The sequence below is a fragment of the Ascaphus truei genome, chromosome 5 (genome assembly GCF_040206685.1).
Source record: "Ascaphus truei isolate aAscTru1 chromosome 5, aAscTru1.hap1, whole genome shotgun sequence".
Classification (NCBI taxonomy): domain Eukaryota; kingdom Metazoa; phylum Chordata; class Amphibia; order Anura; family Ascaphidae; genus Ascaphus; species Ascaphus truei.
The window spans coordinates 209338304-209361109 of record NC_134487.1 but is presented as its reverse complement, the minus strand read 5'-3'; the positions used below and the strand labels follow the sequence as shown (position 1 = coordinate 209361109).

At 41.5% G+C, this 22806-nt stretch overlaps 1 protein-coding gene across 3 annotated transcripts in view; it reads left to right on the top strand.

The window, feature by feature from the left end:
- Positions 1–20885, top strand: part of SIL1 (SIL1 nucleotide exchange factor) — an 82621-nt gene extending 61736 nt beyond the window's left edge. For all 3 annotated transcript variants that reach the window (XM_075601626.1, XM_075601627.1, XM_075601628.1), the window contains 6 exons: positions 775–874; positions 8430–8621; positions 9131–9252; positions 9778–9874; positions 10890–11054; positions 20514–20885. In XM_075601626.1, coding sequence (XP_075457741.1) covers positions 775–874; positions 8430–8621; positions 9131–9252; positions 9778–9874; positions 10890–11054; positions 20514–20864 — 1027 coding nt within the window. In that variant the 3' untranslated portion in view covers positions 20865–20885. The remainder of the gene's footprint in view (positions 1–774; positions 875–8429; positions 8622–9130; positions 9253–9777; positions 9875–10889; positions 11055–20513) is intronic.
- Positions 20886–22806: the final 1921 nt, after the last annotated feature.

Sequence of the window (22806 nt, the reverse complement as noted above, 5' to 3'; positions counted from 1 at the left end):
CCGCATTAACGTACGCAATGGGACCGGAGCATGTATGTAAAGCGAAAATGTACTTAAAGTGAAGCACTACCGTTTCCCACTTATTGATGCATGTACTGTACTGCAATCGTTATTTACGTGCATAACTGATGTAAATAACGCATGTGTAACAGGCTCTATAGTCTCCCTGCTTGCGCACAGCTACGGTGCAGGTAAGGAGCCGGTATTGCTGTTCAGGACGTGCTGACTGGCGCATGCGTGAGCTGCCATTTGCCTATTGGGCGATATGTACTTACTCGCGAGTGTACTTAAAGTGAGTGTACTTAAAGTGAGTGTACTTAAAGCGGGGTATGCCTGTAATACATTGAGAGTTACCTCACATTTTCAAGAATGTCCTGGGCATAGAGTTAAGATGACAAATAATACATGGTTACAATACATAGTTACATAAGTGAAGAGTGTATACATTATATACAAGACATTGCATGCACAGTAAGAGATAAGACATTGCATGCACAGTAAGAGATAATATATATTATAGGCGTATGTAACAGTTACACACCAGATTGAAATATTAGTTTTGAAAGAACTTAGACTGGTGGTGGCTGTGAGAGTCTCCGGTAGATTGTTCCAGTTTTGGCGTGAATATCATTGGATCTCATTAAATTTCTTGCACAGTTTGTGCCATGGGGTTTCTTCATTTAAATGTAAAATAATTTAGCATGTAAAGTATTTATTGGTGAAGAAAAATATCTGGCTTTTATTTTTTTATTTCATTATTGGTTTCTTTTCAAGGATACACAAGAGCTCCAATGTGTACACCAAACAAGAACTCAAGGAAGCTTTAGCTAAGTTCAAAGATGGTATCGAAATACAAAATCCTGAAACAGAAAAGGTATAGTATTTGTTTTCTTTTTCTAGTTATTTAACACTCCTGGCCTTAGTTAGTACTATATACAGTTTCAAATAATATGTTTTTGAATATGAAATAATACTTATGAGTGTGAATTAGCGAAACATCATTATTACTTAAACTTTATTGAAAAATCCAGAAAATAGGCAGAAGTGATAACATTTGCAACATTTATCTTACAAAATCTTTAAACCACCTTTAAGACCCATCTTAAAACACACCTCCTTAACGGAGCATGTGGGTAGCTGTGTGGTTGATAATATACTCTTCATACCTTGGCCCCTTGCAGACACAATTACCAGAACAACCACCTCTGTATGTTCTTCCTACTTACCATTTAGCTTGTAAGCTCTTTGGGACAGGGACTTTTTATCCTAATGTTACTTTTATGTCTCTAGCGCTTATTCCCATTATGTGTTATATTATTATGTCACGTGTATTACTGCTGTGAAGCGTTATGTACATAAATCGCGCTATATACTGTAAATAAATATACATACAAACATACATACATAAATCTTCAAATAATTAAAAACATAATTTTCAATAATGCCAAACAGTCAGGGCAGGAATTTTAAAATAGCAGCATGTGATACTCTGCTTAATGTCCTAATTTATTTGAACAATTAATACTTTCTTATGGAATTTTGAAAACAGATTAACCAGTTTTCAATATTTTCAATATTTTTAACATTTTTGCAGTTGATGCATATATTTCCAGCTATATTTACTGCCCTGTGAGGCACCTCCACTTCCTAATGAACTCTCTCCTTACCACACTATGAACCTTCACAAGGAACCAGCCAGAGGGCATTTTCCACTGCCCATGCCATTACACTTGAAATTATAACCCATGCTGAACAACCTCCCCCACTCTTCTTCGGCTCACCTTTTGCATTTAAATTGGCCATCATTTGCCAGAAACTTGTAGCTTCAATTCTCAACAGCAGCTCAGCTTTCTACAGCACAGACGGGACTAGTGAATGCATCAGAGTATATATAAAACAAGAAAAAAGAAATAGTATTAGCGCCTTCCAAAACCCCACTGACACAGATGTTGTAATGCTGTGAAAGTACTGCAACCAATATAATTAAGGAGCATTAACCATGCAATAATATAAAATAAAAACAATAGTAAAAAATAAAAAAAATTAAAACAATAAAAACACAAAAATGAAAAATTATATGTAAAATATACAATACAAGTGAAAGTCCAATCCCAAAAACACTGTCCTTCAAAGTCTCTGCAGCCTGAAAAGAGGGACCACCAAATCCTTCAAGGATATCTAAGGAAAAAACAAAAAACAACAGGCGTACTCATAGTGTAGTAAGTTGAAAAATTTATATGGGACTGGTAAAGGTAAAAATGCGCACTCACAAACGTGACAGGAACATGAGCAAGTATGAGTAGTACTCAATCGCCAACAGTAGCAGGATATCAGCATGGTAACCGTCTTGGGGCTCCACCATGTGCTGGAGTGAGGAAGTACTCGGTATACAGAGGCGACGCGATACTGAGACCTGCAGCATATGGTGGAGCCCCAAGACGGTTACCTTGCTGATATCCTGCTTTTTTTCAACTTACTACACTATGAGTGCGCCTGTTGTTTTTTGTTTTTTTCCTTTTATATATATATATATATATTTATATATATATATATACATGTTGAGGTATCAGTACCGTGTTAGCCGAGCTTCAATAATCAAAAAATAAATAGATGATACCGTTCTGTGGCTAACGAAATGCTTTTATTTGTGCGAGCTTTCGAGATACACTGATCTCTTCTTCCGGCGATGTTACAATGAATGAAGCAAGCAAAAGCTTATATATATATATTTATATATGTGTGTGTGTGTGTGTGTGTGTGTGTGTGTATGTGTATATATATATATATATATATATATATATATATAGGAAAAACAAACAGAAAACAGGCGCACTCATAGTGTATTTAAAACCAGAGATGAACATGCAACACAGACAGAGCTCAATGCACATCCAGCAAAACTTTATACACGGTACAGTGCCTAAATATACATGTATTGATATCTATTAAATAAAATGGTCTTTTAGTTTAACATTTTGGCCAAATTTTGTAAGCCCCAGACCACACCTCAAGGGTCCCTACACTAATATAAATTCTTAATAATAATAATCTACCAACAACCATACAAACTTCAAATTTATATATTAAGATATTGACAAACCTATTTTTCATTAAGAATCACAGCCTGTTAGAATTTCTTAACAGCTTAAAAAAAAACCTTCATATGCATATTAAACTGACACTTGCTGATAACCCACATACATTCACTTTCTGGATGTGGCAACTACCAAAATGAAATCCTATCTCGCCACAAAAAATAGGATTATATTATTATTACATCTAGTTTCAATTACACACTGAAACGACTTCCTTTCTGTCAGGTTAAAGGAAGGGCAATTAAACAAAAGCAATTTTTTTTTATATTTAAAAGATGTTCTTATTAATATTGACCCAATTAAAGATTTTTTAAATACTCTGTTTTCAATGCTAATAGAACAGAGTGTGTTCAGAGCCATCGATGTGTTCATTGCAGCACCTCTTTGAACTGTCAGCTCTAATGAAAACCTTGCTTTGGTTTGGTTTAAAAATTAGTTTCACCAGAATTTTTTTTTTTTAATGTTTATATAATACTCAACTGCAGGGCTCTTTCTATAAAATGTTGTTACCTGAAAGGAAGGCAAAGACTACACACAGGAGCATGTTGCATCAAGTGTGGCCACATTTATATATAGCAATAATAGAAAGGTTTTCATCAGATGAACCTGATGGTACCTGATGAAAGGCCGTTTGTGGACCTGACATGTCGCTTCCTTGATGTTTGACCTGTTCCTTTGAAATAAAGGCAACACTTATTTTTTCACTACATATCGGTGCTTATTAATGTGATCTGGAAATGTAATTACAATCGTGAGTGTTACTCTGTTACCTAGATTGTGTGTGGCCTCTCCATTTTTCTATTTTTGATGTTTGCAATCTGCCATGGTTAGTGAACAGCTGAGATAAGTCAAATCATGACATTTATAGATATTCCTTAACATACTGCATATCCTAAAAATGTAATATTGGTGCACTTATGAAAATAAATAATTAAATTCACTGAAAGAATATATGCAGATTTTAGACTAATATTAATTTTGGTTCTTATTGTATTAAGCAATGACTGACTGCAAAAGTTGTTTATTCTTTATCTTTTGGCATAGAAAACTTTATGTATATGATAATATTAAAGAAAATGCATTTTTGATGATTATTGTACTGGCTAGAGAGTTGAAAGTTCAGTATGAGTTATAACTATGGTCATACATCACTAGCTTGTGCCCTTTCAGGGGATTTTTACTATTATCACCGAAACTTGTTTTTATTTGAATATATATATAACCTATATATATATATATATATATATATATATATATATATATATATATATATATATATATATATATATATACATATACATATACATATATACAGTATATATATATACATATATATAGGTTATGGTGGGTAAAAAAAGTGACAAAAACCCTCCACAGTAAAGCATATAGCAAATGGAAATATTACTGTATGTTCATTTGCATGTCTTAGACAGGTCTGCAACCCTGTCTTTCACCATTATCACACAGCACTTCCACTGCAGCAAGGGATTCTGGGAAATGACATGCAAATAAATGCCATTGCAGAATATTCCACTACTTTGCCTTAAAAAACTCCTGGGTTGCTTTCGCAGTATGTTTTGGGTCATTGTTCATCTGTAAAGTGAAGCGCCGTCCAATCAACTTCGCTGAATTTGGCAGAATCTGAGCAGACAATATATCCCTATACACTTCAGAATTAATCCGGCTGCTTCTGTCTTCTGTCACATCATCAATAAACACTAGCGACCCAGTGCCATTGTAGCCATGCATGCCCATCCCATCACACTGCCTCCACCGTGTTTTACAGATGATGTGGTATGCTTCGGATCATGAGCCATTCCAAGCCTTCTCCATACTTTTTTCTTCCCATCATTCTGGTACAGGTTGATCTTAGTTTCATCTGTCCAAAGAATGCTGTTCCAGAACTGGGCTGGCTTTTTTTTAAGATATTTTTGGCAAAGTCTAATCTTGCCTTTCTATTCTTGAGGCTTATGAATGGTTTGCACCTTGTGGTGAAACCTCTGTATTTGCTCTCGTGAAGTCTTCACTTTATGGTAGACTTGGATAATGATATGCCTACCTCCTGGAGAGTGTTCTTCACTCGGCTGGATGTTGTCAAGGGGTTTTTCTTTACCATGGAAAGGATCCTACAATCATCCACCACTGTTGTCTTTCGTGTACGTCCAGGCCTTTTTGTGTTGAAGAGCTCACAGTGCGTTCTTTTTTTCTCAGAATGTACCAAACTGTTGATTTGGCCACTCCTAATGTTCCTGCTACAGTATCTCTCTGATGGATTTTCTTTTTTTTTTGCAGCCTAAGGATGCCCTGTTTCACTTGCATTGAGAGCTTCTTTGACCGCATGTTGTGGGTTCACAGCAACAGCTTCCAAATGCGAATGCCACATCTGGAATCAACTCCAGACCTTTTACCTGCTTAATTGATGATGAAATAATGAAGGAATAGCCCACACCTGTCCATGAAACAGCTTTTGAGTCAATTGTCCAATTACTTTTGGTCCCTTGAAAAAGAGGGAGCTACATTTTAAAGAGATGTAATTCCTAAACCCTTCCTCTAATTTGGATGTGAATACCCTCAAATTAAAGCTGATAGACTGCACTTTAAGTCCATATTCATTACAGTATTTAACTGGAACGTGAATTTATTTTGGTACACAGCCGAAATAACAAAACTTGTATTAGTGTTCAATTATTTCTGGACCTAACTGTAAATATGTAATAAAAATGTATATATATATATATATATATATATATATATATATATTTTTTTTTTTACATGTGAGCACATTCACATGTCTTAGACAGGTGTGCAACCCTGCTTTTTGCCATTATCACCTAGCATACAGAGCTTCCACTGCAGCAAGGGATACATTTTTATTACACATGGTCCTCAGCCTCTGGCCAATCAGATTGGTGGCTCTATGACGTCACCCAACTGCCACTCTCTTCTTCTCCTCACCCGCAGCTCACCTTCCCCCTCGGCCTCACCCAAGTGACACACACACACACCTCTTCACCCAGCTCACCTCTCCGCCAGCTCCCCCCCCCCATCACCCCCCAGCTCACCTCCCCCCAGGCTCACCCGAGCCCCGGCCAGCAGCAGCATGCGGGTAGTGTCGCCGCCGACACAGCTCCACGCGGGGGGGACAGGCAGTGGGCAGGCAGCCTCTGGAAGGACCCCCTTCCTCCTGCAGCTGCCTCCGGTAAGATGGCGGTGCCGAGTGGACAGGCAGTGGGCAGGCAGCCTCCGGAAGGACCCCCTTCCTCCTGCAGCTGCCTCCGGTAAGATGGCGGCGCCGAGTGGACAGGCAGTGGGCGGGCAGCCACCGGAAGGACCCCCTTCCTCCTGCAGCTGCCCCCGGTAAGATGGCGGTGCCCAGCGGGCAGGCGCTGGCGCAGGGGGGGGGGAGGGAGTCAGGAGAGAGGGGGGAGGGAGTCAGGAGAGGGGGGGAGGGAGTCAGGAGAGAGGGGGGGAAAGAGTCAGGAGAGGGAGGGAAAGAGAAGGAGTTAGAAGAGGGGGGGAGAGAGGGAGTCAGGAGAGAGGGGGGAGAGGGAGTCAGGAGAGAGGGGGGAGAGGGAGTCAGGAGAGAGGGGGTGGAGAGAGGGAGTCAGGAGAGGGGGGAGAGGCAGTCAGGAGAGAGGGGGGGAGAGGGAGTCAGGAGAGAGGGGGGAGAGGGAGTCAGGAGAGGGGGGGAGAGGGAGTCAGGAGAGAAGGGGGGGAAGCCCACTGACTGGCACACACACTCACTGACTGACACACACACTGCCAAACACATGGGGGGCACGGAGCTGTGAACGGGGGGCATGGGGACGGAGCTGTGAACGGGGGGGAGGGGAGAAACAAAGCATTGAATGGGGGGGGGAATCGGAGCTGTGAACAGTGGGGGGAGGGGGCCGCAGCTGTGAAGAGGGGGGGAAGGGAGTTGAGAGGGAGGATGGGGGAGCCAGAACATTACATCACGGGCAACGCCGTGTATATCAGCTAGTGAAAAAATAAAAACATTCTGATCACATTGTGATCTTTGAGTATGTATTCGGATTCAAAATCACCCATAAATATATTGGTGTTTGAATGTGCAAATATTGAATTCTATACCTGTTACTGATAATTTCAGTTGCTAATTATTTCAGTTACTAAGATTTGTTGGATTTCAAGTAATCTTTACACACCAGCTGTTTCAATTACAAATACTCACAAGAGTTACTCAACTAGTGTGTATTAATAGATGTATAGGGGCTTATTTATTATACTCCAATATTGCCAATGCAAAATCGCCTGGAAAAGGCACGCCATATAACACAAAATTCTTGTATTTTCACTGTATTTATTAAGCATTATCTATGCATGTCACGATTTGAAATCTCATGCGCATGCTCTTTTTGTTCAATTTGCTGCAGTACCAGCCGGAAACTTGCAGAAATCTCACCACCGTTAGGTAGAGATCTCACCTGTTGTCAGGGTCTCCTAGACATCCTGCTCCTAGCCATAGTTCCTTTCCTTGTCCACCGGGTGTGCTGCTGCTTTCTGTCTGCTCTGGGGTTTGTCTGTCTCCTCTTGTCGCTCCTGTTCTCTGTCCTTATAGTTCCTGCTTCCTGTTTTGGGTTTTGCCTTCGTTTTGTGTCAGACTCCTATGCCCATGCTTCTGTCTCTGATCCTGATCTGTTCCTGTACCAGTCCTGTTCTGTATTTGAGTTCTGTTCATAGTAAAGGCCCTTACTGGTAATCTGGCGTGTCCCTGTTTGTTCCCTGCTCCCTGGTCTCAGTCCCGGTTCCCAGACCTGTCCCTGCTCCCCTGCCCGGTTCCTGCTCCCCTGTCCTGCTCCAGCCTTCCTGTTGCCGAACCTCTGCGTGTTGCCCACGACGATCCTGCTTGCTGCCTGCCACCGACCCCTGCTTGCCCACGACGATCCTGCTTGCTGTCTGCCACCGACCCTTGCTTGCCCACGACGATCTGACATGCTGCTTGCCACCGACCTCAGCCCGTGAACCCAGCAATCTTTGCCTGCTCCCGCTGTTCCGGCCACCGAGGTTCTACCCGCTACAGGAGTCTCCCTCGTGACACCTATTCTCCAGCTGGGGAGACCGAAAACACACACAGGAGTTAGAGATACCTTGGAAACCTGCAAATAAATAAGTTGAATACATTTTAATATATTTTGTATTTTGATATTCCCAGTTATCTATTTGGAGTTTTAGAAGTCACAGGGCCATAAATCTCTCTATCCAGTAAACAGCAGATCCACTCACAACAAAGTCTGTACAACATAATGTACAGTATAATGTACAGTGAAAGTGTAGTGTTCACATCATTTATTCATTTTCTTTCACAATTTATAGGCTCACCTGGAAGATATCAAGCAAAGGTTTCGTTCAATAGAAGAGCTGAAGAAAGAGTTTCATGAACTTAACATACACATAGAGACAGATTTTGAGATAATGACTAAATTACTCAAAAGATTTAACAACTCTATGTCCACAACAGCTGAAAAAGTAGATGCTCTCAATGACCTTGAATATTATGTTCATCAGGTAAGGTAACAAAGCTTAATCATGAAAAATCACTGTTTTGACTGTATTCACTATAAGGCTCTGATCCATCTGCTTAATTTTTATTCTCACCATGCATATGCATAAATATAATGACTAAACCTAGTCATTAAAATAGTACTCTGCGCTACATACTTATTACTAAATGTCTATGAAAGTTTATAAAGTCATAAAACATTGTTTTATTGATTTGCAGTATAGTTTGGACAATTTTACCAGCATATTTGGTATAAAGAAATGGTCCTTTAATATACACAAACACTAAAAATCTGCAGCTGCATTGTTTAAAATGGGTAAATTGGTATATTCTCTAATTTTGTTCCTTTTGATGATTTTAGCCACTTAGATGCTTTGCTGAAAGAGGGACAAGCAATGCTATAAAGCATGCAATTGAAATCCTTCATCCAATCCTTAGTCCAATACATCATTCTACTTTAATACATTTAATTTGAACTAGATGATAACATTTTTCTTATTATTTCTACATGTAGGTGGATAATGCCCAGGACTTGCTCACGTCAGGAGGTCTTCAACTACTTATCAGTAATCTCAACAGCACAGAACCTTTATTAATAGAACACTCAGCATTTGTCATTGGATCTGCACTAGCTAGGTAATGAATTGTGATTTATTTAAAAGGGCAAAATTTGAATGCAGATATGTTACAAGCTTACTGTGGCATACGTAGACTATGGTAAAAATATGCATAGGTATGTGTCCTACGCCAGAGCACTGCTTAGTAAATTGTACTCTGTATCTCTCTGTGTCTCGAGTAATGAAAATTAGATTGTAAGGTATTCATGATTTTTAAACGGTTTATTACGTTTATGGCAATGTGCACATGACCGGGTATATATTGCAGCTTTATTTATTGTTTTGCATTATAAAAATATGACTGGGTGTGTTGTGTTGTTTCCTAACTTATACGCATACAGTCGGCATCAATTGGACAATATAAAGCAATTGCCAATCTGATAACTTTTGGTCAATAGATCTAATCATATCAATGTCTGTTAAATAGATGTAATGTTTAATTACCAATAGCTGTATTATTGCAATTTAAAAAAAAGTTATGTATACAGTACCTTCTATAAGATGTAATAGCATTTTAACTAATATCTTTTTCATGTTGTTTTAGTAATCCGAGGGTTCAAATTAAAGCATTTGAGGGTGGTGCACTGCAGAAACTGTTGGTGATTCTGGCAACAGAACAACCAATATCGGTTAAGAAAAAGGTAAATGACCCAAATAAATTTAAATGTTGTCTAATGCAAGATGGTAATCAGTAAGATACTCCAATAAGTGTTAAATATGTTTAATGTGTTCATTTCTGCTGACTAGCGTAAAATAAGAAAATTGTATCATGCTTTAATCATGGTCATGCTAAAAGCAAGTATTGACCCAAAAGGACAATAGTAAATTAAGAATTTCCAGTAGGAGATAATTTTATCACCCTTCTACAAGATCCATGCATTCATGATATTGATGAATACATGCATGGAATATTTATTTTATTTATTTATTTATAAAATATTTTACCAGGAAGTAATACATTGAGAGTTACCTCTCGTTTTTAAGTATGTCCTGGGCACAGAGTAAAACAAATAATACATGGTTACAAGTACAGTTACATAAATGAACAAGGTATACATTATATACAAGACATTGCGTGCACAGTTAAAGAAAATATATATTATGAGCGTATATATCTGTTCTTTAGTGACTAATAAGAGGTTTTGTCTATTTACTGTATGTGTATTATTTGCTTCAAATAATAATGCCCAACCAGGTATGCCATTTTAATTTGTATGCATTCTGCTCTCCAATAAGAGAGGTGGCAATCACTGTAAAGCTCACTTATTGTTTATTATCTTGGGTTAGGTTGTATATCGAGGAATTGTCAGGAATCCGGATCAACAAGTGTAATGAAATGTAATTTTGGGGGGGATAGATGCATCAATTCCTTTTATGTAGACTTCAACATTTTAATTTATAGGGAAATTTATATTTTTACAAAATGCATTTAAACCATGTTATTTTCTGCACTTTTTTGTGTTTTCATTCTATTTATTCATCTTTAACCTCATAAAATAGAGCACTTGATTTCTTTATTTTATTGAGTAGGTCAGATACAAATCTGTATTGCTATAGAGCAGTCTTAATTTGCAATTTGGTTGCTGTGGTAATATGATTTGATAGAGATTTAGTTAAATACTATGCTCTCAAATAATTATCATCTATATTTTATAGGCACTTTTTGCTTTATCTTCTATGCTGCGTCAATTCCCCTATGCTCAGCAACAGTTCCTGAAGCTGGGTGGTCTTCAGTTACTAAAAAATGTCTTCAGAGAAAAACATGCAGAATCGCTGTATATTCGGGTGATTACATTGATTTACGATATGATTGTGGAAAAGGTAAAACTAATGTGATATCTCAACATAGCATGTTATTTGTTAAAGAGATTCAGTTTAATTTATCTTAAGTACAACAAGAGCTAATAAGGGACATGGCATTTATGTTCCTATTTTCCAGATGTGTGTTTGTAATATACAGCCAGCATAGTGACTACACATATTACAAAAAAAATGGTATTTTATTGTTTATATGTCTATATACATGTTTATACAATGTAATTGTGTAGGCAATATCATTGCCATCTTTTTCCTTGCAGTGACATGTGCCAAAGCAAATTACAATACATTCATGCAAGTCAATTGTCTAATAATTATACCATTCCACGTTTCTTATACTGTACAACCACTTCTTTGCATGAAAGACAAAATCAAGTGTGTGTAGAAAGAGAGAGAAATGCTACTGAAGCAAACCTATTTTATTGACTGTATACATTATGTAACAGGGTATGTCCCATTATATCTTTCTTTCCCCCTGTTATCCCTGTTATGCAAGTCCTGTTAGCTGCAGGCAGTTACAGGTTAAATCTATCGGCTCTTGACCCCCCCTATGCCCCTCTTATGAGTGATAGAAGTAAGGTGGTGACTCATGGCCTGTGTAAGCCTATCAGGGATAGGTATACACCATGAGTGTCACGGGAGACCAGTGCTTATCCCACAAAAATACCTGGATCCTTTGATTGAATAAAGCATGAGATAAAAAAAATTGTATTTATTCACACGAGAAACACACACAGCTTGATTTACAAGATAACACGAAATAACACTTACGAGAATGAGGTAAAACGAAATAAATGGTTTCCAGAATGAAAGTCCCCGATATACAGTCTATAGGTATAAATTCCCAGGAGCGGGGTTGATATACAAACAAGAGACGCGAAACCGTCTTTGGCTAGGGGCGCCGCTTGCAGCCCCTGTTTCTCCGCCGAAAGAAGTATCTTCGTTCTGCTCTTGCTTAGTTCTAACTAACTTTTACAGCGGGGTACAATCCTTGGTTGCAATGAAACGTCTTGGTACCGCACGATGTCCTTTCCGATGACACACAGATGAATGCTGTAGAGCACACACCCGACAGCCTGCATGGGCTTATAACACCCTCCCAAGCCTATCTGGATAATACACAGCCAATCTTGGCGTGGGAAGCGAATTCTCACCCAATGGCAAGTTTGCAAGCAGCTCCTGCAATAGGCAAAGGGCTTCACGGTATGCTATGGGTCATGTGCTAACCTCACACTTAACCCGCTTAGCATACCTGACCAAGCCCCCTTGCACAGCGTCAGAATGTCTACCTTTCTCCAGGATGCCTGGACATCTGCTAGGTAAACTGTTTTTATACATTTCCTGACATTTAGCACTTTCCCCAGGTCAGTGTCTTTTGAAGCCACAGACTTTTGCAGACACTCTGGAGCCTGCTCCACAGGGAGTCTTAGAAGCCAGGACTTACATTATACATCACTCATCCCTAATCATAAATGACAATGGTGAATGCTTAATGTATCCGCTGTCCTGCCTGACTGAAATGTAAATGTCCCGGTTCCTATAACTTTAAAGTACTAAACTGCAAGGTACTTCTCATTTATGCTTTTAAATAAATGTTACAGTTCTTATAACTATACTAGATTATATGTCTACCCCCTAGCACTCTGCACACCAAAAATGAGAAAGCTAGGACCTTCCTATCCAAAGTTAGCTGCTTAATTATGTGAGGGCTATGATATGGTTTGTGGTTAAACTTTTCCCCGGTCTGCGGTTTGAGGTCGGGATGCAATGTTGCAATCCCCGGCCTCAATCGAACCTCAATCGAACCACAGACGTACTTTACCAATTGACCTTAATTGAATGAGGAAACTACATTATACAATGTTGCGATCTGGCATCTTTTCATGACCGCAGACCACTTAACCAATTTAACTTGCGGTTAAGGCTTCCCTTGCTTGTCTGCGGTTACACAGGGATGCAGTGTTGTAATGCCGGGCTCGAACACATAACCGTAGGCACGCTTATCCAATTAACCCTTTAAACAGTGCTAGAGGCGCATTTTAGACATATTATTACATGTTAATAGGACTGCAGCCAGCCCTGGGCTGCAGAACTGACACTTTACAGTTACTTTATTTGACTCGGAAACCCAGCCGAGCAGAATGCCTTTATTTCATGGCCTGGGTACCCCTTCACCGTCACAATGAGCCCACCCCTTCTTGAGTCTCCTAGGAGGGCGTGACCAAGTTAGGCAGAGTCCTGCTTGAGCTCTTGAAGAGAGAAGAAGCAGAGAGCTGTGAGTCTCTCCTATGGCAGGATGAGCGTGCTCACCCCAGCCTCTGAGCTGGGAGAACAACAGATTCAGCCTGATGCCCTATACTACCAGGGGCAAAGCACCATCCAGAGGAATGGAACCTCTGAGACCATGCACCGCTGTGAGGAAGAACTGCAGTGAGTACCACCCAATAAAGATCCTGTGCTAATATATCTCAGTCTGAGTATCAGTCCTTGGCCTGAGGGGGAAAGAGTGCAGTAGTGGGGGCTGATTTCTGGATACCCTGGAACCCACTACGGCTAGAGGCGCTGAACACCAAAGAGAAAGAAGCTAAGCCTATCCTGATCTCCACACTACCACAGAACTGCTCAGCTCTACTGACCCTAACAGGTATCACACCACACACTAGGTAGCATAGGCTGTGTAATCTCCCACTGAGGGGTGGGGGGGGGGGGAAACAGTGCTACATTTGGAGGTGCTGCTGAGATGCAGGACAGGCTTTTAGTGCTTAACAGAGCAGATGCCATACAGGGCGAGCTCTCAGAGAAATGAGACTCAGTCAGGAGGGAAACTAGGGGTAGTCAGGGGGTGAGTTACCTCGAAAAGACAGCCAAGATGTCCCTAAAGTATGCTGACAGCAGGAGTACCAGTGAAGGGGAAGGCTAGCTGTAGTGTCCAGGGGACCCTAACATTCCATAACCAGGTGCCACATTCCCCACCAGGGAGCTGCAGGCTATGCTAACCGAAAGGACAAACTGTTAAAACAGAGGACTATTGCTCTGGTTCTAGTCACCCTGGGGTCTGAGGAAGCCTAAAGATATCTGCAGTGTGTCTTGTTGCCTGAGGCCTTGATACCTGTATCGTGAGTCTGACAGGTCAGAAACCTTAGGGTGGCGTTTCTAGTCATTGGAGCACAGGGAGTCAAAGGGTACTTAAGCTGAAGTAGTATCAAGTACAGTGTACAAAATTGAATTTTGCCTAGCTGATGGATAGTTGCTGTGTCAGACTATATGCAGCCTCAGGAAAAGTTACATGTAAACAGAGTCTCAAAATGGCGCCCACCGCGTGGTGGTATGTGCATGAGTCACAAAATGGCGCTCACGCCTAGAACACAGGAACCGCATGGTTTGCAGAAGTCAATTTGCAAAAAGGTCTGCAAATAGTTGCATCCTTTCGGCGCCAAACTCTGGCACCACCAACCAAAGTCATGTCATCCTAAAGTTAACAGCCCCACCTCTGAGATTCACCCAGGGGAGAAGCTATATGTGTCACAACCAATCGGAGCTGATGTCCCTGCTGGGAAGAGTTTGCTACACAACTCCACGAGCTCATTCACCACTGAGCCTAGCAAGAGAAAGGAATACTCTTCAGTATCTCTACCAAGCTACCTCAAAATGGCTGCTGCTAGCGAATTGCCAGAGTTGGAAGTCTCCAATTTTTCTCTCTCAGGTGGCTACCTGATGGTGAGGATCAGGGGCCAAGTCTATCTGCGATGCCTTTGCCCGTACTGTCACTTGCTTGGTGGCCCTGCGGTGCCTGCTCTGTGGCACCTACTATCTGCAGCCTGCCAGCCCAGTGCCCTCGGAGGTATGTGTGTCTCCTTCAAGAGCCGTTACCCCGACTGGTACGGTTTAATTTGTCTTCCCTGCTGCCATGGAAGCTGTGGGCCCGTGCGCCCTTATCAATGTGGCTGGATGCCCAAGTGGTCCGGTGCCACCTACTAGGACTATCGCGGACACTACTGTGGGCCTGTGTGTCCTACAACGGCCAGTCCAGTCTACCACAATGGTACCAACGGTCCCAGGCTTGGGATCAGTACCTACCGATGCTGGAAGGGGTGAGTTGACTGCCCCAGGGGTGTCGGGTGTGAGTCCCCAGGTGACCACGGAGCAAGATAGCTCCATACGCATGGTCGCCCGGGCAACTGGATCGCCCTGGCATTGCGTCCTGGTGGAGGTTTTCCCCCGAGACGAGGAAGAGGCTCTCTACCAGGCGGGACCTGTGGAGAAGAGTCCACAATTTACCTGCTGTGCGGAGAGAAGCCCCAGCTCGATCGCGTTCATCCCCGAGGCTGCGGAGGTTCCAGAATGGCCTAGAAGCTCTGCAACTCCAGATGACGCCGGTGCTGTTTGTACGCTGCCTGCGGGGGAACTGAGGGACGTCCCCTACCTTGCTGTGGGTGAGCCGCCTCGTTCCTATTTTGTTGCAGCTCCAGTTGCGGCCTACCTAGAGGAGGTGCCAGGTGCGGCTTTGTCTGGTGCGCAGCGGGGTGACAAACTTCCGGTTTCACCGGATGTGATGTCATCGCCGCCGGACTTGTGCCTACCTGGTGGTCTCGCGAGACTGTCCATGGCTGATGTCGTAACCAAAATGGCATCTGCGGAGCCGGTTGCACCACCTCTGTTGCCAGCTGCGGTGAGTGTGGACCCACGCCGCTAGATGCTGCCTGCCATGTGAAGCATGGCACAGGAAAGGATCATTGGATCTCTATGCCGGCACCGCCTCCGGCATGTATGGGGAGGTGTCATCGAGCTGCTGAAACCCTGCTGTTGTCACCGATCAAAGGCAAAGGGAAGCCCCTTTCCACTTTACAGATTATGGACTTGCTAAATCCCCAGCCACAGGCCATAGCAGTTAATGTCCCATCTCATGCTAACCCTGTGCAGGACATTGTGGACTTTGCCCAGGCCCATTCTGCCCCTGTCACTGCTCCATCCTCGACCAGTAGTTCCCAGAGGGTGAAGTACATAGACTCTGCTGTTACACCGTTTGTACTAACCACGTTCCCTGATACAAATGTGGGGAATTGGTCAAGTGGGGGTGGGAGCTCTGAGGAGTCTGAGGGAGAAATTCCAGTGTCTAGCTGTGTTAAGAGACCTGGGAGCAGAGGATCGTACCATTCCTTTAGGTGGTCCTCGGGATCTCAGTCCCAAGTCTAAAATATATCTGTGTCATCCTCACCCTCTACTTCCTCCAGTGCAATTGTACCTGTACTGCACCGACACACTTTATTCGAGCAAATACCCGGTATGTACCTGGCAGATACCTGGAATGCGCCACTCCTAACCTCTGACAAGCCCCGTTGCATTTGCCTTCCCAGCCTGGGTTCATGCCTGGCTGATGGGCGGCTGATCTGTTAAATGATAATGATTAGGATTTAATAGGCTGCAATGCTTCGCGTGTCTACCAGATGGCATAAATTCATGAATTGTAATGCAGTTTATATATATATACTGTGCAGTATTGCAGCCAGCGGGAATAAAATGCTTCAATCCCTGCTTGGAAAATAACTCAATGTACTCGGGCAGAAAACAGTCACAAACCTCAATACACCCGGGTATACCCGAATTCGTGGGACTAGCCAAGCTCGAATAAAGTGTGTCGCCAGTGTATGTGCCAGACCTGCTAGTCTAGGATCTGGGTCATTGTCTCAGGAGATCCGTAAATGGTGGGACCTCATGTTTCAGGGTTATGCCCCTGAAATGAAGTACACCAGGTTTGTGCTGGTTAGGGGCCCATTAGTTGACCATTGGTGGGAAGAAGGTGCTTTTTCTCCAGAAGAGTCAGCGGAGGCTCTCCGTAAGAGAAGGAGAAATTAATTTGGGTGTATACGCATACCTAAGGGCCCCTCTATACTGTACCAAAAGGTGAATCCTAATGATTCAGGATTCTGGGAACTACCTGACCAGGGAGCTGGTTGTAAGGTCCTGAAGCTTAGCCGAGCTGACCATTCCATAAGAAATAGGTACCGGCAGTCCCACAGTTATAATTTCCCCTATGTCCCGAAACCTATAATGCAGGAGTAAGAGGATAATCGGCATGAGTGGCTCAAACTAGCGGTCACTAATTATCTTCAAGCCAGGACCAGTTATGTGGAATTCGTAACTGAGTCCAATATTTGCTCCATCATGAGGGAATGGCTCGTAGGCACGTGTATATATATGGACAGAGTGGACGTTCGCCAACAAGCAGGTGCCCCTAAGGTATACTTTGTTTGGGTGGAGGATTTTGAGGGACTGTCTGATAAGAAGCCGAATCCTAGGTGTTATAAATAGTTCAACACTCTGTCAAGTTAAGTATAAATATGTATTTCATCGCTGTAGTCAGTGGATGATGTGGATCTTTGTAATTATCATCTGCATGGTATATGTAATCTGTATTGTTATCTTTCAGGTTTCAGACTGACAGATTGTGTACCAAATGTGGCCCCAAGCGAGGGTGTTGGTAATTTCACCCAGGGGAGAGTGTAACAGGTTATATACCATTATAGCTTTCTTTCCCCATGTTATCCCTGTTATGTAAATCATGTTAGCTGCAGGCAGTAACAGGTTAAATCAATGGGCTCTTGACCCCCCTTATGCCCCTCTTATGAGGGATAGAAGTAAGGTGGTGGTGACTCATGGCCTATGTAAGCCTATCAGGGATAGGTATAGACTATGAGCTCGCCCCTTCTTGAGTTTCCTAGGAGGGCGTGACCAAGTTAGGCAGAGTCCTGCTTGAGCTCTTGAAGAGAGAAGAAGCAGAGAGCTGTGAGTCTCTCCTATGGCAGGATGAGCTCGCTCAACCCCAGCCTCTGAGCTGGCGGAACAACATATTCAGCCTGATGCCTTATAATACCAGGGGCAAAGCACCATCCAGAGGAATGGAACGTCTGAGACAATGCACCGTTGTGAGCAAGAACTGCAGTGAGTGCCACCCAATAAAGATCCTGTTCTAATATACCTCAGCCTGAGTATCAGTTCTCGGGCTGAGGGGGAAAGAGTGCAAAAGTTGGGGCTGATTTCTGGATAGTCTGGAACCCACTACGGCTGGAGGCGCTGAACACCAAAGAGAAAGAACCAGAGGAAAACCCTAAGCCTGTCCTGATCCCCACACTACCGCAGATCAGCTCAGCTCTCCTGACCCTAACAGGTATCACACCACACACTAGATTGCATAGGCTGTGTAATCTCCCACTGGGGGGTGGGGGGGGGCGAAACAGTGCTATAATTACAATGATCACGCCAGACACTCTCCTATTTGAACCTATTTCATATGCTAAATGCTGCAGTACTTTGTGGATTAATCACCTCACCATACAATATATTGTCACCCACTAACGATTTTAGAGCTACATTTCTTTTCTTTGTTTTTGTCAATGTAAGTTTGATACTGTTGGCTCCCACCACAGCACATCCATTGCTTCTATATCACCAATTTCAAATGCTGATCTATTGCTCTGATCTTTTGTATTACATTTACCTATCTCTAAACTATAAAATAATTTTTCGCACAACACAATTTAATCTTCTGCCTTTATTTTTTTGATTACATATTATTTTAAATATTTTGCCAACATTTTGGTCTTTTACAATGGACTCTGTTTGTGGGTCCCGAGCTTCTGCAGTATAATAAATATAAAATTGTGCTTGGCAAGCTTGTAACCATTTTGAGCCATGTGTCTATGTATGTATGTATGTATGTATGTGTGAGTAAAGATTGCCTGAGGTTAGGATATGCCTTATTAATCTGTCACACTGGGAGTAGGCAACACATAGGAGCCAAGATGATCCTTTTAACTCACACATGTGATTGCACCTACCCTTAGATTTGTTTTCTCGGTTTATATTTTTTGGTTGAATATATCCTATGCTTCCCCTGGATCTGGGGATTCCCCTTTTTGCCACCAGCCCATACACACATTTATCATTAGACCCCCGCGTGTGGCTTTTGATTTAATGTTCTGATTCTTACCTTATCAGACATTGTTTATAGTCCTCCTTTGACACCCAGTCCTCTTTCCCTTGAGGTTTAGGGTTTTTGTCCCCCTCCATTTTATTTTCTTTCTACCCTATTTTTATTGATTCTAATAAACTTTGTTATTTTCTTGGTACACCTGTGTGCTCCTTATAGGGATATTTTTCGTTGTTGCTATGTGTGTGTGTGTGTGTGTGTGTGTGTGTGTGTGTGTGTGTGTGTGTGTGTGTGTGTGTGTGTGTGTGTGTGTGTGTGTGTGTGTATATATATATACACACACACATACATACAGCTCAACCCCTTATAACGCTGTGCTTGAAGAATCACATTGCGTTATAAGTGGATCACGTTAGAAATAATGTACAATTGTATGCATTGTACAATAAAGTATTTAAGATACCAATAATTGTGTTGTAAAGTACTCATAAATACGAAAATTGGGAGCCACGCTTGCATCGCGTTATAAGCGGATTCGCGTTGTAACGGATCACGTTATAACGGGGTTGAGCTGTATATATAACAATACATTACATTCATTAAATGAACAGAGGTTGTACTGTACAGTCAATTCACAGATATTTCATGGACAGATAGAGTTGGAAAATTGGGTACAGGGGATAAAAGGGCTGGTGAGTTTCAGATTGAAATAGAGACGCTTTAACATCACCAAACATCAGCAAACGGCTCACACCCTTTAGCTGTCCTTTGGCTGCGCCAAAGGTTTTCCGCCTTTGGAGCGACGCAGATGTACACTGAAGGGATTCAGGTTGAAAGTAGCTGCGAATACAAAGTTCTTTGTCCTCTTGGCTCATTAACCTTCCAGTGGGTGTGGTTGTCCTTCCACAAAGTATTAGCACATGTTAACCCTTAGCACGCTAGTCCTGTGCAGAGAGGAGTATCTCTTGTGGGAGCCCCATGTGGCATCCGCCTTTGGGGGCGACGCAGATGTACACTGAAGGGATTCAGGTTTAATGCAGCTGCGAATACAAAGTTTTTTGTCCTCTTGGCTCATTAACATTCAGTTTTTTATCCCATTTTTTTTTAGTAATTATGGCACTTGTTTAGTATAGACTTATTTAGAAGCAAACTATGTCCTAAAAAGTCACTGTTACTGCAATTGTGACTGTCATTTATTGTATTTCTTAAACAATGTTTAAGTTCAATATATTTTGCACAAAGAAAGCTTATCTCAGACTTCATATCATTAAATGCTCTGTAACTTAAGTTGTCAATTTGCTACTTCAGCTATTCTTTCATCCCAATTTACTTTTTTTATTTGTTTAAATGAGAGAGAGTATTTAAGCCTTTAGGCACAACCTATAATATGCTGCAAATACCTGTAATACTAGGAAGAATATATGTTTGAGTGGTGTTGTTAGCAATTGTTTCATGATTGAATTGGTCACTGTATGATGTGAAAATTAAAAGGTCAATCAAGTGTTTTGATACAATGTACATTCTTTGTTTTGCAGATTCTGATTTACAAAGGAAATAATAGTGACCAGAATAAAGAAAAAATTCAGCAGTATAACCAGATAAATCTATTGTCAGCTATTAAAGAAAGGGGCTGGTGTACAATCATTTCAAATCTTCTTGAATTACCTGAGAATGATGCACGAGAAAAGGTTCTGAAGACGGTATCTTTACTTATCACCTCTTGCAGGGACCAGTTCAGAGAGGATCAGAATCTTCACAATATTTTGAATGGTCTCAGAAATGAATATAAAGACTTGGTTGTAGACGAGCAAAATTCTGGAGAAAAAGATGGTTATTTCAGTGAACTTTTAAAATTAATTAATGATATTGTTGATCAATTGAAATAAAAACTTGAAATACAAAATAAATTGTCACACAATTCAAGAGTGTTTATTTGGATACATACAATAGGGGTCAATTCTCTGGTGTAAATTCCTATTGGAGTCTCTGGGGAATTGCAGCCAAAAATGTTTGCTTCGGCAGACATGTGAACTATCCCTGTTGCCATTTCTTAATGGAGTAGGGCTGAATTGAGGAAGATGGAGAAGAGGACATCAACAGGACAGTCTACATATAGGCATAGTGTAACAGGAGACTTATCCCTGTTCATTAATGTTCCTTTAATCTAGCAGTGTGGTAGTTTATTACTAAACACCACCTGCCTGATTAGATTGTTTACAAAAAGCCTGCCTTTGAGACAGGATGTGACTCTCTTTAGCTATGACTGAGAGCTGACCTTTGGAGAGACAGAGCAGAGGTTCTTGAGTCCCAGGAGAGACTGACCAAAAGAAACCCAGATCTCTGAAGCTGACCAGTCTTGAGCTCTGCCAGCCACACAGCAGAGCTGATTGCAAGACACCAAATAAGACTTCTAAACCTGGATGCTGATATTTTTCTGTGCACGCACGGGTGCGGTTCCAGGAGAGCAGAGAAGCTTACTCTACAGCAACTAAACAGATAAGACTTTCCTTATTAAGTGACTGCTTATATCTGCTTATTTTCATGTTATGTGTTTGGGCTGGGAGAAGCTTAACTAATGGAGATGTGAACTAATTGCAAGGATTTCACTAGAAATACTCCCAAGTGAATGGAAGCTTTGTTCCCCCCCTGTGTTTGGATAATTTCCTGATGAAAAGGAAAAGGCACAATAAAGCCTATTATAATTTCACATTATAAACGTCTCCAAATTGTGTACCTCTGTGAACGTCCGTCTACATTTGGTGTCCGAGGTGGGACAAGAGGTGTCTTTGTAGTTAAAAAGGACCGGAGATTTTTATGTGAAAATTTTTTTTATGCTTTTTGCCTACAAACAGTCTGAAAAAAAAAAAAAAAACCTCATGCAGCAGAGATCGGAATTAAAGGGATACACACCACTGAAACTTACAAAAACCTTATTTTGCCTATCACAAATTGTAATATGGTCATTGAAATAGGGGTCTTTGCCTTTCAGCCATAGTCAGGGTTCAAGAAGTGAGTCAGCCCTTAAAAAAGGGATAGGTGTTTGTTGTTTTCAAAAGTTTCGCTGAAGCAGTGAATACAGATGGTGACCCACGAGTGGTACTGATTTTGCAGATAAAGGTTGCCACACCGCATAGGACTACCAGCTGTGAATGGAGTTTATGCAGAAAAGTGTGAAAATTGTTACAAGACTGTGCTGAAGCAGGGGAATTTTTAGCAAACCAATGCTGAGTGTAAAATTGCCCTATAGGGGGAAAAAGTGATTTCTGAACTATGTAAAAGGTTTTTTCAAAACCAATTGCTGAATGTTGAGTCACCCTGCCGGGAATGAAAGAAATAGTTCACTGCAAAGAATGTTTTTTTTCTGCAAGTAAAAAAGTCTCCCTATATATATCTTGGGAGCAAAAACAGACACCCAAAGTGTGAAGTGTGAATGCCATAATACCCAAAGATGAGACTGAAAATTACTGAACTCAGGCAGAAAACCAAATTCTGTTGCTGAAGCGGGGAGATTGCACCCTGCAAGAAAATGGTGTAAAGCAAATAGACTTTTTTTTACCTAGCAACTGCACATCTTGTATACCTGATAAAAGAAAATGCATGCACAGTACTGCTGATATTGGAAAAAAAAATTATCCAAGAAAGAAAAGTCTACAGAGATACCTGTGAGAGCTACGACCTCTCCAAGCAAAATATGCCCATCTGTAGGACTACCACAATTGGGGGTTCTAGCAAATACAGTGGCAACAGCTGCAATAACACCTCCTGAGGTCAGGAAGAAAATTACACCTGATAGCCTAAAAATGGAGGACAAGATGCAGCGTTCCTGTA